Source organism: Montipora capricornis, chromosome 6 (assembly GCF_036669925.1).
Source record: "Montipora capricornis isolate CH-2021 chromosome 6, ASM3666992v2, whole genome shotgun sequence".
Lineage (NCBI taxonomy): Eukaryota > Metazoa > Cnidaria > Anthozoa > Scleractinia > Acroporidae > Montipora > Montipora capricornis.
The window spans coordinates 22,668,027-22,685,437 of NC_090888.1; the positions used below are offsets into that span (position 1 = coordinate 22,668,027).

Here is a 17,411-nt window from a genome sequence, read left to right on the forward strand (position 1 = left end):
CCACATAGGGGAATATCACCCTTTGACGAATTTGCGGCAACTGCAACAACCTTGGCATGGAAAAAAGCAGGGTCCTAAAAAGGGGAACAAAGGAAAAAGTCCCGTGAAAACCGAAAAAGGAAACAAGCAGGGAACCCACCCCTTCGTTCACCCCGAGCTCCGAACTAGGTCCGAAATTGAGACACAGAGCAGATCAGCCCAAGGTCAACGAAGAAAGCGAATGTGGGAGAACGAGAAAGGGAACGAAAGAAACAAGGCTAATGAAAATAACAATTTATTTGAAAATACAACACAAACTGTGTCAAAAGCCAGGTCTAGGAACTAAAAACGCCCGGCTTGTCCCCGACCACTTTGACGTCTCACCGGGTTATTACGGCATGAACGGGCAACATGCCCCCATTTAAAGCACCGAAAGCACTGAGTTCTTTGCTGAGGCAGGTAAGGAGACGGTCTACGCGCAATGGATCCATAGCCAGAGGGGGGAGGAGGAGGCATCCGGGAGGATCCAAGGCATCCGTTCTGGCTCTGATCTCATCAAGAGCAGCTGCATACTCGTCCGTTTCTTGCCAGATTAAGGGCCTCATATTTGTCGAACATCGCGGTAGGACGACTGATATGTCGACGCAAGGCTGCGAGAGCTGACTCTGAACTTTCCAAAGTCTTCAGCTGCTCCAACGAGTTAACCTTGTCCTCAAGGATCTTAATACGGGCAGCGGCTTATGACAAAATAAACAGCCTAAACCAATATGACCTAAAATTCAAATTTACTTTTCATAAACAATATCCCGCAACACGTAATACCTTCCATAATGGTATAACACAACAATAGATTGCCTCTACCAGAGGTACACGCAAAAACGGTCGCTCAACAACGCGTTGCCCGTACTACTACCATACAGAAACAGTCACGCAACAGCACGTTGCCTCACCAGCTGTGTACGCAAGTACAAGACGTTGTTTTCACCAGTTGTATACGCAAAGCAGCCATGCAACAACACGTCGCCTTTACCGGTGGCATACACAAAAAAGTCACGCAACAACATGTTGCCTTCACCGGTGGTACCCGCGAAAACAGAAGCGCAACAACGCGTTGCCTTCACCGGTGGAAAACGAAAAACAATCACGCAACGATATGTTGCCTTCACTCACCAGTGGTACTCGCAAAAACAGTTACGCAATAACACGCTATCCTCATCAACGGAAAACGCAAAGAAAACACGCAACAAGACGTTGCCTTCACCGGTGGTACACGGAAAACAGTCATGCAACACGTTGCCCTCACCGGTGGTACACGCAAACAGTCACACAACAACACGTTGCCTTCACCGGTGGTATACGAAAATAGTTTACCCAACGATACGTTGCCTTGAACAGCGGTCATGCAACAACAACAGGTTGTCCTCACCAGTGGAATTCGAGAAAAAAGCCCCAAAACAACAGGTCGCCCTCACCAGCGGAATACAATAACAGCCATGCAACAACACGTTGCCTTCACTGGTTGAATACCTCAGTAACGTCCTCGCAATTGCCTAAACCGGTGGTACGCCGCAAGAAACGCCAAGAAACAACAAATAGCCTAGACTAGCGGAATTCACCCACACCGGGAGACGAAGAAACACCCGAACAATGCTAGCCGAAAACAAAACGAGCCTAGATTGCGGAAGCTGAAAAACGCAACAGAAGGCCACCGAGGCATGCGAGGAAACAAAAGCCCGAAAACAATACGGAGGATGAAAACAATAGCTTCAAAGGGGTATACAGGTTTACCAGAATAAACCCAAACAAAAGAACCGAGAAAAAAAATATAAATGAACCGGAGACAAACGTAGGCACTAAAGCTACAGGCAGCGGGTAAAACACGGTTAAGGACCAACAATATTGCTAGGAAAATTACCTCTTCCACAGTTTCGACAGCCGGGGCCGGGGCCGGGTCCGCCACTAGAACTGGAGTCGGGGGCGGTGTGAGAACCGGATCAACAGCAGGCGGTTCTTCTACAACTGGCGGTGGCTCAACGGCAGCGTGCTCCACGATTGGAGCAGCGATGGGATCGGGTGGAGGGAGAAGACGATGTTCTGCCATCTATCCTGGTGGTGGTTGACTGTGCAAGGAACAGAAGCGAAAGCTGGCCGTCGTCCCGGAGTAGGGTTAAAATAGCCACGTTTGGGGCAGGGCGATAAAATATATATTCTAAGACCGCAAAGCATCAACACCGCAATAAGCGTGCGCGGAAACGGGGGAATTCGAACGCATAATGAAAACTTCTGCCATGAGCTAATTAATTATGCAGTGAGAATAGCTAAGCACGTCTTCACTTCATGCTGCTCTCCCCAGGTCTCCCTCATACGAGTGATTAATAAAATCAGACGACCGCGTAGCGGGAGTCCGATTTGTTAATCACGACTGAATTGGACGACACGATGTCCTGTTACCAATTTTTTTTTAATCATAACCTTTCTGAAGGTAGGGTTGAGAGCCACTTTAAATTTTCGAAAATTTAATGTGGCTCTGAATGGAGGAGAATGTGGCCTTTTCATTTTGTTATTTTGTAAAGAACGGCAAAGAAATAGGCGAACAATTATAAAGCACGCCTACCGCGAGTGGCTGATATCCATTTCGTAAAGGGTCGATGCCATTTTTAACGGTCGATGCCATTATTGGTAGCCAATCTTTGAGAATGGACGATGGTATATCTGCTTTAGTGTAAGCCTGGACAAGGTAGAAATGGCTTACTTAATTGTTCATATTCACACTGGTTTGCTTGTGATTAGCTTTTTTTTGTTGTTTGGAGCAACTCTATCATCAACATTTAAGAAAGTCAAGTTTTATAATTAAATTTTGGGGAAATTTGGCGGATCAATCTTGTAGTGTAGTGGTATAAGAGGGAAATTAGAAAACAGAGGTTCGGGGTTCGATTCTGGGTGGTTATTTACATACTTTCCTTTTTCTTCAATTCAGTAGAGAAAAATTTGCTGATAACTGAAAATTTTTCCAAGTGTCGCGAAAATGGCATCGACCGTTTACTAAACGGAGAACGCCTACACAGCCACTGGACTCGGTTTTGTTGCAGTTGTGATTTGTGATGAAACGTCTCTTGAAAATCAAATAATATAAAATGACTTCTTGCCACTTTCACGCCAATTCGTCTTAGCTGGTTGTGAAAAAGTCGCTGGACTGTCCACGCATCGCGCTAGTAACATCCTAGAAGAACTTTGAACAGTGTCTAAAATTAATTATAACTTAAAGTGCCCCTTGGACGAAAATTCATATCTTTTTTTCGCCCTTGTTCTGCTACAGCAGAAATCGTTGGGTTGATTACTACGTATAATTGACAAAGAACGTTGACAACAAACACTCTAACATAATAATTTTCGGTTCCAAAGTGTCTTAAAATTTGGCCGCCATTACCGACCTTCGTTCCAAATGAGCCCGCAATTGAAAAGCAGATTGTCAGAGGCTCAACATTCGAATTGTTTTTAATGAGATTTGTATGAGAATTTCATTATGGCTAGCGTCTCTGAGGTCGAAATGTCCGATTATACCAGTGAATCTAGTGAACGTAGTCCAGAACAATCATCCGAGGCTTCAGAGGACAGTTTAGTTTTAGCCAATGAAGACTTCTTGCCTTACGACGAAAATATTGAGCCGATTGCCACGGAGAAAGAAGCGGCTGAATACCAGGAACAAATAGCCCAAGGAGAAGAGGAAGACGAGATGCTCTGGAGTAGATTCTCTGGGGAAGAAGACGTGGAAAACTGGTTTGAAGTGCTCTTTATTATATTTGTGTCGCTTGTAGACAGGGAACGTTTTTTTGGGCCAGTTAACTAGTGGAAAGGCTGCCTACACATTTACACATCCACGTCAAAAAATTCCACTTCCAGACATGTAAGCTTTATATGGGCATTGAACTATCCACCGAAATTTGTGTGCCTTGTCATATTAATTAGATCATTTTCCCACTTTTTCCTCAGGTGCAAATGCTCCAACTGCTCGCTAGAGTTTGTTGTAAAACCTGAAAAGTGCAGATGTTGTATGGAAGTTGATCGATGCGTTGAAAAGATAGAGGAGTTAGAAAGGGAAGGTGACTGCATCATTGCACATCCCGGTTTCGATGATGTTTGTTTAAATCGTTGGGTGCTACACACGGCGGGAGTTGGTCTTAAAACAAAAACCAAAAAATCCTACACCACCATGTTGGCTCGAGGCGACATGGCCGAGCATGAGTAAGTATGTGTAACTTTATACTTTCATTATCACCCTTTTAAAAACAAACAGAAAATACTAACCACTTGAGGGAAGTTATACCTAGCTGCTTATCACATTCATTTAGTTGTGAATGCAGTAACATTCATGTGTATCACAAAGTGCAGACAATGTAAGATGGTTGGAATAGAAATTTCATGTGTCCATACGTACTTTTCTACACGATCGTGCAGAGGATAGCTTCTCTGGTCCCTTCTTCCATACAGACGGAATAGCATGAGAACGGATTGTCCGCTTAGATCCATCAACGTGAAGGCCTCTCTCAAAACAGATTTCTGTAAAATGTTCGGAACAGACGACAAAAATACCTCGCGGTGCGAAATTTGCCCGGTGCGTACGAACGAATCGTAGCCACGGATCCCGCACAGCTTCACTTGCAGGGCTACGATGCAAAGAGATTCCAGCACTATGGTTTGATATATTGCTACAGCCTTGCACCGTACAGCGACTTGACGGCATCTTTTAGTTACCAAGAGCAAATTTCACCATGAGATTCGATTTGGAAATTAGCCATGTGAAGTTTTCTTGTTGAGCCTCTGACGTCACTACCAGTAATTTGTAGCCAAGCCTCCTAAAAAGTTTGGCACAAGGCCAAGTAATGGGGGCCGTGAAATCACGAAAAAAACGGTCCGGAAAAAAGTACTTCCAGTCTTCGTAAAGCATTGAACTTTCGTAAGGTGAGTAAGAGAGTCCTATTCTACACGAAAATGCAAAAAGATGGGATATGAAAATTTTGATCACAGGGGCACTTTAAGAGGGATTATTTTTGGTATGAGGCCTATGTGGGGAATTCACTCTCTTACTACTGCTCTAACCACTGCGCTACCGAGGCAACCACAGTTGAGCGGTGGGTTGAATATTAGTTACAAAGAAAAGATCGATTACCAGGCATTTGCTCCCAGTCCTCTCGAACACGGAATTACTTTTGCAGCTCGTCGAGACACGTTTAACGGACCACACGTATATTGTCTGGCGCATGCCTTATATATTTTTTGTATTATAGGACAATTTTTTTCTTACCGGATGATCGAAGCGAAGCTGAATAGAATGGAATGATTATTTCCAAATTGTCTGCAATTTACTTTCAAACTGGTTGTTGTCATTTTTTAATGACCATCTTGATCTGCGTTTTCTTGCCGTGGAATATTTCAGAAATTTTTAGTTTTTGTTTCAATACAAATACTGGCAGTTTTTTTCCAGTTTTTTTAGAACAAATAGGCTGCTCATTCGGGGCGTTGCTTTTGATACTTCAGTGTGCAGCCCAGCCCTGGCGGTGGCTGCAGCGACATTGAGATGTTTTCAACGAGGGAGAAGAGATTTTCCAACTTCTCTTCCAACGCCATTGCCAAAGTCGTAATGGCTGTACAGACATCTGCCCCACAGCAGTTGTCAGATTGGGCATTTCCTCATAAAAATCACATTACGTTGTTTGCTGCTCACTATTTAGATCTTTACAGTGACCGAAAACGACAGATTTAAACCACTCGATACACAAGTAGAAAACATTTCTGAACGTACCTTGACATGGGCTTTCCATCTTATCCAACTTTTCAAGGACAGTCTTGGAAGTTGGCTTTCTACCAGCGTTTACGAAAATGTTGAAATACATGAGACAAATAACTGCAGCGAATTTCAACGATACCATTGTTAAGTCTTGGAAGCAATTTGTAAGTAAGGCTTTCAACAACTACTGATAATTTAACATTTCAAAGGCCCATTCGCTTATAACCCCTCCATTGATGCTTTACGTTCAATCTATTTTCTCCTTACACAAGCCCAGACCTTTTCTTTTGTCTTGCATTGAGAATTGGTAAGCCAATCATTTCCTAGCTAATGATTGGTTCTTGCGTTTGATACAACAAAAAACCAATAGAGAGCTCAGGATGTTGAAGTGTTTGAAGGTTGTAACCATAGATACTGCAAGACAATCGTTAGTTTGCAGGAGCAAGGATGGCACAGTCGGTTAGTGCGCGGCCTTGGTGCAAGAGGTCCTGAGTTCGATTCCCGGATCTCGCATCCTTGTTTCGACTCCTTTCCTTTCCGTGTAGCTAAGTAGCTTTAAATACCCGTAAAACGGAGCACTGATGGAGAGGGGGGAGTAAAATGAGCGCACCGTCGACCTCAGGTTTGTCAGTTGAATTACTGTTACGAGTTATCGACATTAAATAAAGTCTACTCTACTTTACTTTACTTTGAGTTTTCGTAGCATTTTGTGGCTTCAGTTTTAATCTATTTGACAAAAAGGAGGCTTTTAAGTTTTATATGGCTGGTTTTTTTTGGCTGGATATTTTTAGGACTTTAGTTAATTTGTTAAAAAATAACATTTTGACAAGCCTTTCCTTGTCAATGGAAATCATGCAAATTATTTTGGCACGCATGCTTGCTGTCGCAATGCTTTTAGTTGAAAAAACAGTTATTTTGATGATTATTTGAAATAGATTGACAGTTGTTCAGGTTCCTAACATCGAGTCAGTTGTTTGTCATTGCAGGGGGCAGTTTAAATGTTGAGCTAATTAAAGTTCCAAAAAGCTACATGTTATTTCTTTAATTTATTTGCCGGACGGTTTACAGACTAAGAGATAAATGGATTGGGCTAAATGATCATCGATTATCGACTATCTGTTTGTTAACCGTCTGTCGAATGACCATGGAACTTTTGATATGAAATTGTGGAATAGCGAAGGCATGAAGAAAGTTAAAAAACCATAGGTTCATTTATGTTGCTTTTGGAGGCGATGAAGCGACTAAGGGTGAGTTCGATTGGCCGTATTCCGGAATAAGAATACATGGAATATAAGTTTAAAATCTTTCGTTTTTACGGAGATTCACATTAAAATTGTCAAACATCTGCTAAAATGCTATTTTAAACATATTTTTATTATCCTTGCTGCTTTGAAACGCGCCAAACATACCGTTTTCATCATCAATCCACATATTTTTATTCCGAACGAACGCGCCCTAACATTGGTCTCTTTCTTGTGCCGATTCGAATTCGGAGACAGAATTGTTTTGTTAAATAACATATTAGCCATTGTTGGCCCCAAAGGCACCTAGGCTTATCAAGGGGGCTCACGATAATACAACCATCAGGCTTACAACAAAACAGACAAACAACACACAAAGTTACAACAAAGAAATTTACATAACTAGAGATGTATTAATTTAAAAAACAGATAGTAGGTAGCGAGAAGCAATTTGTACTAATTAGAAGTTACAACGAGCTAGAAATGTATTAATTTAACAGTCAAACAGTGGCCATTGAAAAGTGATTAGTACTAATTATAAAACTCTGGACTTCACGAAATAAAATTACTTTCTATTAAAATTGCTTCTATGAAAGAAGTTAAATTAATTAAGACATGAAATTGTTGTTAAAAAATGGTATTGGTTTCATAAGTGAAAATTTATCACCCAGCAAGTCAAATAACCAACGGGATGTTTGTTACGAAATAGCAGAGTGGCTAGGACCCGGGGGTACTGATATAAATTTCCGCTACGTAAAGTGTGTACCTCGAAGGGTTTTAAAACCTAATTGATGGCCTACTTAAGACACAAACCCGACAATGAAACAAAAACAAAAACTAAGAATGGCGTGAACGGGTCAGCTTTATTTCTTTTATAACATTGCAAATTGAGCATCGAGCATAAAATTTGTTTTTTTCATTTAGCTAGGCGTTTACGTACTGCAATTTGAGCTATCTAAGATGACATCGAGAACACTATGCCAACAGGGGTAAAAATAATACTCTTTTTAAAGACCGAGAACCTCAAAAACCATACCCTATCCCACAGCACATACCTATATAGCCAATATGTGAGAGCACCTCCCCCGGAGGCCAAGGTTAAGAAGATACTAAATGCAAGTTCGTCGGCTCGCAGTAGTTAAGATGGTCAAACAAGATCAAAACAGTTTTGAAAAGGCCCTCCCAGGCGGGACGCTCAAAACATATTTTCAGTAAGTGTCAACACGAGTGCAATTAAATTAAAAACTTATTAAAATACAATAAAAACGTTCTCTGGCTAAAAGTTTTAAAAAGGAACATAAGCTTTGGGCTGTCGATCTACAGCCTTCCACGGATAAAACATGGACTGTAAATTAGTGAAATATATGCAAAAAAGGAGATAAAAGTAATAAGAAGAACAAGTAAAAGTAAGAAAAAAGGTGGCTATTATTTAAAGAGAATGTTATACTGATTAAGAATCGGCTTAGAATTATTGTCAGCATGCTTGGTAGCAGAGGTGTGCCAAGCCTCCCGCAAAGTTTTTCTAATGCGAAAAGAGCTTTTGTCGATAACTCGAGAATGATTAAAATCAATACGTTGACCGAATGACCATGCATGTTTCGCAATGCTTGACCCATTAGCACATGTTTTTACAGTCCTAATATGTTCTTTCTTGCGGGTTTCAAAGCAACGGCCGGTTTCATCTACATACTCACCAATCACAATCGGCACAGGATATTTTATAAATCACGTTGGGTTGGTGTTTAATAGGTGGTCTGAATTTAGGAGAAAGAATTCTTGTTGCAATGTCAGGAGGGGGTTATTTACAACTTGAATGTCGTGCCTTCGAAGAATTTTTGTTACCCGTTGCGCAACACCATTGATGAAAGGAAGGACAGCAAAACCGTTAGGGTTCTCTTGAGGCGCAGCCCATTAAAAAAAACATGCAAACCAATTCTTCAGGCGAAGGGGTGGCATGTGTGGGTGGTTTGGAAAATTTCCGCTTTAAGATATTGGAAGTAACATGGGAGGGATAGTTATTGGCTCGTAGAGCATCAATGACGTGGTTGATTTTGGTATTTTTCCCTTTCGTGTACTTGGGAGTTTTAAAACTTTTAGCCAGAGAACGTTTTTATTGTATTTTAATATGTCTGATCCTGTCTGCGCTTCAATTTTTATATTAAAAACTGTTTATAAGAACTAGCGGTTGGATAGGTAGTGACAAAAGTCTTATTATGTTATTCTGGGTGCGTTCTAGGTACCTGCTGCTATAGAGCGAAAAAGAGCGGATGAGTGAAATCAACTAGACCCTCCGTGAGGGTACACTGGGTTGCCTGTGGTACGTGCAGCGTTCCACGTAATATCTTTCAAGTTTGGGGGGGGGGGGGGGGTCACCCAGAAGTCATACCAGAAGTCATACAAGCAGAGGCCCTTTGGCTCACAGGTCCACACACGTTCGTACGACGAAACAGATCCTTGAGGTTAAAAACCTGGCGACCGGCCTATTAATTAATCATTTGTCAGAAAGAAGAAATTCCTGTCCTCTTTAAAAAAATTGACACGCATTGCTTACGTGTGGTAGTGAAGTAACACAGCGATTTATTCCATAATGTCAACTGAGCTGTGTGTTGTCTTCCAGGAGATTCAAGTTGTCCTTGCGTAATATGTAGCTCTAACAGTGCACGATATTGTTTTGGTATTGTCTATCATTGTAGTGAAATGGTAGAAGTCTTGGGTAAATAGCCTGAGAAGACATGTGGTTACTTGCAAAGTACTGAGCCGAGAAAGATTGAAGAAAATAAATGGGAAGTGAAAAACATTGTCTTCTGGGATGACATGTCGACAGTTGTCTTTGCGTAATATGTAGGTCTAACAGTACACGATATTGTTTTGGAATTGTCTATCATTGTAGCGCCATGGTAGAAGTCTTAGATAAATAGCCCCTTGAGAAGACATGTGGTTACTAGCAAAGTACTGAAACCAGAGAGACTGAAGAAAATAAAAGGGAATCGAGAAACATTGGCTTCTGGGCTGACATGTTGATCATGCAACTTCTTTCCACCACAAGTGTAAGCGTGCACTGACAGCTTTGTAAACAAAAGTTGGAAGCTGAAGTTATTGCTCGGCGGGGTTGGTATCTGGATGGGCGACCTAAGAAATATGCCACTCAGTAACAGAAGCATAGGACCGAAAATTCTATATTAATGCTGTCAAATGCGAACCAAGCAAGATACAGATTTTGTTAGCTTGCTTTATGCAAAACAAATATTCATGTAAAAGTAAATAAATATGGATACACAATTCTTAAGAAGAGCAGAAGGAAGTTTCAGGATGGTCGATTGAGCATAAAATATTTTGCCATCGGTAACAAAATCTACGACATGAAAACAACATTAATTTTGAACCACAAATATAAAAAGTTACCATCAGCGAAAAAAGTTTGGGAGATTTTAGTTGTTTTGTTGTAATTGTACAAGTTTGGCTGCACCGAGTAAATCGCACATCGAATTCAGCGGGGGCAGTGATCAAGTTACCGCGTTATTTTACCGCAGCTCCATGTTTACTCGCGAAACAGTGAAGCATGTGTGTCAAATGATGCCAAGCTACCGGGTTTTTGTTTTTGTTAGTTTTCTTTTTCTTTCGATTGTTATAAATTTGACAAGAAAGCGAATTCAACACAAAGATCACAATCGCCCAACTCTCAGAGGTTGACCATTGTTTCTGGAAAATCAAAAATTTACTCTCCAAGACAAGGTTATTTATCACCAGGTAATTCCATCGTTTTGGTAATAGCAGCTACTTTATTATTCATCAGCGTCACAATCTTTTGCCGATTTTGGGGGTCATTTTGTCGAAACTCAAGCACGCTTCCAACAGACCTGTTTATTTTCGTGACTTATGCGTTACCACAAAAACTCTCCCCGTATCACATTTCAACACATGTCTGCAAATTTGCTAAGCTCGAAAATTACACAACATGATAAATTTACAAAAGCTAGAAATTTCACAGAAATATTTTCCAGCGAAACAGTTATTGAAACAAGCAACATATTTGCTATAAGAGGCAAGAAACCCTTCCTATTTCAGTTGCGTGCGTGCAAGCGAAACACACAATCACAAAGCATATGCAGTTAAATAAATTTCTGATAGTTCACATTCAACCCTTTTCGAAAGAACCTCAGTGACCGTAAATAATAAAGCACAAAAGAGACAACAAGCTTTCCTTCAAGTAATTTTTCACTGTCACATTTCCAAATATTTTACACCTTTGCAGAGTTGAGTACAAAATACCGGTAAATGTAAATTGTCAGACAACTAAGATGCGACTTGAGTAAACACTGTGATGCATTCTTGTAGGCGTTCGATTCCTTCAATGTTAATTTGTTAAATCATAGTTAGTAACTATGGTTAAATCCATAAAAAATTGCTATTTGATTTCCGTGTTTTATATAATACCAAGTTAGTAAAATATTAGAAACAAAGCTCACTTGATATCCAAAGGCGAAAAATGAAATTGTTGTCGAAGTCCATTACTCGTCTCTTAAAATCCAGATATTTATTTTTCAGCGCTGTCTTGCTCATCCAATTGACGATCTATTCTTGAGCTCCATGAGGGTATATTTTGTTTAAAGATCCACTAAAACGCCATTCACGTCAATGACTTATTAGTGAAATTTTCAATTGTTATACCGGAAGACTGTGCAGAGTTGAGAACAGGTAAATACAAATCTGACAAATAGCGAGACAACTGAGATAACAGATCCGCTATATGGATTCCTTCTCTGTCTTTGTTGAACCCATACTGAGTTACCAGAGAATTTTCCATTTGGTTTCAGTGTTCTACATAACAGCACACTTAGTAAAATATTATTTTAGAAATACAGCTCACTTTGATTACGGCTCGACGGGCGACAGATTGTTGTCGAAGTCCATTACTCGTCGCTTCTAACATTCGACGGCCTGTCTTGTTCAGTATCCAATTCGCTTGCCATTATTGAGCTTCATAAGGGTACATTTTGTTCAAAGATCCACTAAAATGCCATTCGCGTTACATGACTTTCGACACCATTGCCGGTTAAGTTAATCGTTCTACTGTGTCCACCAGAGAAATCTACGCATTTCTCACTACCCTCTCGATCCTAAGAAAATACGCGAAGAGGGCTCTATGCACAAAGACACCACTTAGCAGGGAAGTTAAACAGGCAGGACTTTTACCGACACGGAAAAAAAAAAAAAAAAAAAGAAAACGAAAAATTAAAAAAAGACGAAATTAAAGACAGATTCCGACTGGGTTGGGAACCCAGTAATAAAAAAGAAAATGTACAAATATCATGAACTGTATGAGCCATGTTTAAGTCACGACCGTCATCCTGAAAACCATCAGTCTCGATCAATAAGTGGGCGGAAGGACCTTTCGTTAACAATGCTTACAGACGTTCTCTCGCCTTTCCGCACCGGGCTCTTTTCATATTTTTTCCTGTGGCATTTTTCACACTGGGAAGTTAATACATAACTGGCAAAGGTGCCCGCCGGCGTGCTGTGAAATGGCGCCAATGCCTGTTTACAGTTTCCAAACCGTTCTAGTTAGATATGAAACGCTAAAGGGGCTTTCACAGAGTTGAGCGTATTCAATAATTAAGGTAATTCCTTAGTATTGCATTGCGCATCCCTACTGCGCACGATTTTTGCGTCATTAGCGCGCGCATATGAGGACGTGCGCATACAAAAAGGAAGAGATTTCGCTCAAACTAAACCCGATAGCGAAATAAATTCTCTTTTTCTTTCAAACGAGCACGGTGACCCCCGATTTTTTTTTTCAGGTATTTGGTAAAAATAGTCTAATAAAGAACATATTTGAAGAAGAAAAAAGTTTGATAGTAGAACATGAATTTTTTTTGGAAAACAGTTCCGTACTGGGTGTATTTTTCCCAAGGCGAGGACTTCAAGCTAACCACGGGACTGTCCCAAAAAGTGCACTATTCCGACAACCAGGGAATCAAAGTCGGCGTAAATGAAGCAATACTGCCTATGTAAATAAAAGAAGCTTTACTTTCAAAATAAAATTTTGTGTCTTTAAAGTAACCAAGACTTAAATCTGTATGAAGGTGATTCGAATTTTTAACACGAAAACAGTAAAATACCCCATTTTAAGAGCCTGCTGACACGTAAACAAGCACGGTGACCCCATTTTTTTATTGCATTTTTTAAATGTTCATATCATGAATGTTAATTATGCCAAGTTTCCAAAAAAAGTTTGATAGTAGAACAATTTCAAGGGAATTACCTTAAGCGTAGAAAGTCGACAATCCACCTAATATCTTGAAGGCTGTCTCTAATTGATTACATTCTTTCTTTTTGTAAAATTACCCGGCCGACGCTGAATATTCATATTTTTCTGTCGATATTAGGCTGAAAATATTCTTGTGAATAGTCTGTTTTCGAATGTATTTGATGCAGGGATGTTTTTAAGTAATTTTGCAGCCAGCCTGCAGGCATTAAAGCTTGGTGTGACGCACATCAACTTCTTGCAGCATCGAGCATAGCTCGTTCTCAGGGCCTTTTCCCTGACTTAGGGGCGATCACTTGTCTACATTCATACCCCGCCCCAAGTCAGGGAAAAGGCCCTGAGAACAAGTTAGGGCTAGTGCTTTTTGCTGGTTTTGCCGTTTAGAGAAAAGAGAATTTTATGCGGTTTAATTAAGTAATGGTCCGGCTAAGAAGCAGGCAGCCCAGCGGCAAAAGTACTTAGAAGCTGCTGCTCCAATCGAGCCATCTGATTGGCTAATATCGGAAAATGTCGAAAAAAGATGAGAAAAAAATGAAAAAAAAGCCTTTTTTGGATTTCTTCTTCCCCATGCCCTTGATCTCTGTCTCTCGGCCAAATTTGGGCATTGTTCTATGCGCCATTCGCCAATCGGCAAATGGCGCATAGAATCTTGACGATATTTACAAACATAGTTTTTGAAGGCATAATGATTTGTTCTACGAAACAGAATCTAATTTTTTAGACGGCAAGTCGATTACATTTTTCATTGAAATTCAAATTTCGCGCTTTTAGCTGCTTACAACCATGGGAACAGCCGAACTTAATTTGATTAAAAATGTTGGCACATTTTAACTAACCGACGCTATTGCCGCGGGCTATTGTTTTTCTGCCTGCTTCTTAGCCGGACCATTACTTAAAAACATATAACTGTATTGCATTTATAAATTCTCAACACACAAGTTTTTTATTCCGCAATCTCTGCCTCGGGTTTTTTTTAGAACATTCTTAAGAGAAAAAGATTTGAAAAGTATAATTTGCCTTATTGTTGCATATAAATAGGCCTTAGTAGAAGTAAAAGGCTATATATTTTTTTGTGTCAAATATCTTGGTATTTTCGAGAATCGATTTCACCTTCAGACATCAATCTAACAAGCTCTGAAAATCGACCATTTTCATTCGATTCGCATGTCGCAACTACTGGACGCAGAAAAGTTGTTGTTACGAAAAAAAGCGTTACAATATTTTCATCTCAACGTTTCTTTCAATCAATTCAGGGCCTCATTTCTTAGTAAAGCGACAACATGCTACACACTAATCAGGTCTCTCTGGCTTAAAATTCAAACAGAGAAATGCTTCTGCTAACGCCCCGTAACTTTGTCTTGCTAGCGTATTTACTTCTAATTTTAGTTCATATTTCTGTACTAGAGGACAATTTTTTTCTAATCGGATGATCGAAGCGAAGCTGAATAGAATGGAATGATCATTTACAAATTGTCTGCAATTTACTTTCAAACTGGTTGTTGTTATTTTCTAATGACCATCTTGATCAGCGTTTTCTTGTCGTGGAATATTTCAGAATAATTCGTGCAAAGAATGAAGAAATTTTCAGTTTCTGTGTCAACACAAATACTGGCAGTTTTTTCCAGTTTTTTAGAACAAACAGGCTGCTCATTAGGGGCGTTGATTTCATACTTATGTTTGCAGCGTAGCAAATTGTAGTTTATTATATATGAGATTGCGTTCTCCCAGAAGTGCCAAGTTTACTCAACAACTGATACAAAACACAATAAAATACCGTAAGTCAGAAATACTCTTTAATCCCACCACCATGTTTCTTTGTTTTACAGCACTCCATTTCTCAGAAAATCTACCCACAAAAACTGCTGGACTAATCGGCAGTTAACTAAACAGCAGACTATGTTTCGCTTTAAAAGCGAAGAGGCCATTCTTCTTACTGCACTAAGATGTATCCAAAGGCTTTGATGTGTTTGTCTCCATTATCTGGTGAGTGGGTTGCCTCGTTTCCACATGTGTTAGAGTCATCATGGACTCCTCCTGTACCAAACCCAATTCTGGAGTCACAGCTGTTGCAATCATTTTCCTGATTAGCAACGATACCGATTCTTGCTTTAACAACGTCACTGCCCACAGCATTGAAGCCTTGCGTATTACAGTGTGGCTGTAAGGAGCCCTCTGGACCAAGCAGCGACTTCCATTTTTCACGGCTCAGCGAGGTGGCGCGGTGTTGGCCGTCAGCGATCACTGAGTACAGAGAGTCGGCCCGCTTGTTGATGACGATGTACTTGATCTGTGGGCCGTACTTCATACCGAGACAGATCTTGGAGAAGGGTGTCTCCCAGTAGGTCGGTAACTTAGTCTCTTGTGAGTCAAACCCAGTCTCTCCTCCAGGAAGGTTGAACTCTTTGTTGTTTTCCCAGAAGTCGGCGTCGTAGTGAAAGGTTCGCTGCAAAGACAAAAGCCAAGTTTTCAAAACTTTGACAAGCAACTTTTTCCTTAACAAACTAAACGTCCTTTAATTATGTCAAATGTCAATGGGTGTAATATAAAAGACTAAATAAACGTGGATCTTTGCTTTCATCTTTGTCATACCTTGTTACCATCAATTTTCATGTCCAGTTTCCATCCTCCACCACCGTATTCGCCAACGTCGGTAGTCACGTGACAATACACAGGGATGTTTCCAATGTCAGTCGGCAGCATGTAGGCTTTATTTTCTAGCAAACTGAAGAATGAAAAAAGATATTTCATGTTTTATCATACAACGCTAGAGTGTATCATTGCTTATCAATTCGAAGTCAGCGACCTGAGCTTTCCTTGGAGAGGTTAATTTTAAGGCATGCAAATCGTTATTTTTGAACCATTCATGATCTGATCCCAACTTTAATTCCATTCATTGGAAAAGGACAAAACACTGCACCGATGACAAAAATCGATCAGTGGTTTCTAGCCGGGACATTTATATTTTCGATACCAACATAGAGAAGCTTCTCAGTGCCTTATCAGAACTGATGGTGAAAATAAAATGTCAAAAAGATTTAAACTGTTAACTTACCCGTTGTCATACAGTTCCTTGCAAGAAGAGGCTGTAACTGAAGAAAATACAACTCATATAAAGCACTCGTTACAAAAAAGGAATAAAGAAACGATAGACTAAAGAGCCAATTAGATGTTTTACTGCAAGTTTACCTGGCGGGGGCTGCAGCGACATTGAGATGTTTTCAACCAGGGAGTAGAGATTTTCCAACTTCTCTTCCAACTTCATTCCCAAAGTCTTAATGGCTGTACAGGCATCTGCCCCATCACAGTTTTCAGATTGGGCATCTGCTCATAAAAATCACACTGCGTTGTTTGCTGCTCACTATTTAGATATTTACAATGACTGAAAACGACAGATTTAAACCATTCGATACACAAGTACGTAGAAAACATTTCTGAACGTACCTTGGCACAGGCTTTCCATCTTATTCAACTTTTCAAGGACAGTCTTGCAAGTTGGCTTTCTACCAGCGTTTACGAAAATGTTGAAATACGCGAGACAAATAACTGCAGCGAATTTCAACGACACCATTGTTAAGTCTTGGAAGCAAACGGTATGTAAGGCTTTCAACAACTACTGATAATTTAACATTTCAAAGGCCCATTCGTTTATAACCCCTCCATTGATGCTTTACGTTCAATCTATTTTCTCCTTACACAAGCCCAGACCTTTTCTTTTGTCTTGCATTGAGAATTGGTAAGCCAATCATTTCCTAGCTAATGATTGGTTCTTGGGTTTGTTACAACCAAAAAACCAATAGCAAGCGCAGGATGTTGAAGTGTTTGAAGGTCGGTAAGTAACCATAGATACTCGTCAGAAAATATTGAGCGTTGAAGTCTTTACTACCTCCCATCAAGTTCAAAACCTTACGTTATCGGTTTGTTTTGAGTAGCCAAATAGTGCAGCCAAAAAGCTGCTGAAATAACCATAGCTACAAAATTCCTTGTTTTTATACGAGCTGTTTAGAACTTCTTGTAGAACACTTTTCATTTATGTTTTTTTGGAAAAAGTTGGAGCTTGTAAGTGAATCTGTTTAGTCCTAATTTTTCACCTCTAGTTTTTGTCGCAAACGGTTGCAAAACAATCGTTGGTTTGAGTTTTCTG

The 17,411-nt window shown here is 40.2% G+C and overlaps 2 protein-coding genes across 3 annotated transcripts in view; one reads left to right on the plus strand and one right to left on the minus strand.

The window, feature by feature from the left end:
* The window catches only part of LOC138051780 (uncharacterized skeletal organic matrix protein 5-like), an 81,370-nt gene extending 64,474 nt beyond the window's left edge, over positions 1-16,896 (minus strand). The window contains exons 1-5 of one of the 2 annotated variants that reach the window (XM_068898038.1): positions 16,712-16,896; positions 16,457-16,591; positions 16,323-16,359; positions 15,860-15,992; positions 15,047-15,713 (exon numbers count right to left, since the gene is read on the minus strand). In XM_068898038.1, coding sequence (XP_068754139.1) covers positions 15,201-15,713; positions 15,860-15,992; positions 16,323-16,359; positions 16,457-16,591; positions 16,712-16,838 — 945 coding nt within the window. In that variant the 5' untranslated portion in view covers positions 16,839-16,896 and the 3' untranslated portion in view covers positions 15,047-15,200. Of the gene's footprint in view, positions 1-15,046; positions 15,714-15,859; positions 15,993-16,322; positions 16,360-16,456; positions 16,592-16,711 lie in introns of those variants that run through there. The other variant, XM_068898037.1, reaches the window with a different exon arrangement.
* Positions 3,503-4,225, plus strand: LOC138052665 (uncharacterized). Its single transcript, XM_068899209.1, has 2 exons — positions 3,503-3,756; positions 3,970-4,225. The coding sequence occupies exons 1-2, from the start codon at positions 3,503-3,505 to the stop codon at positions 4,223-4,225; spliced, it is 510 nt and encodes a 169-aa protein (XP_068755310.1).
* Positions 16,897-17,411: the final 515 nt, after the last annotated feature.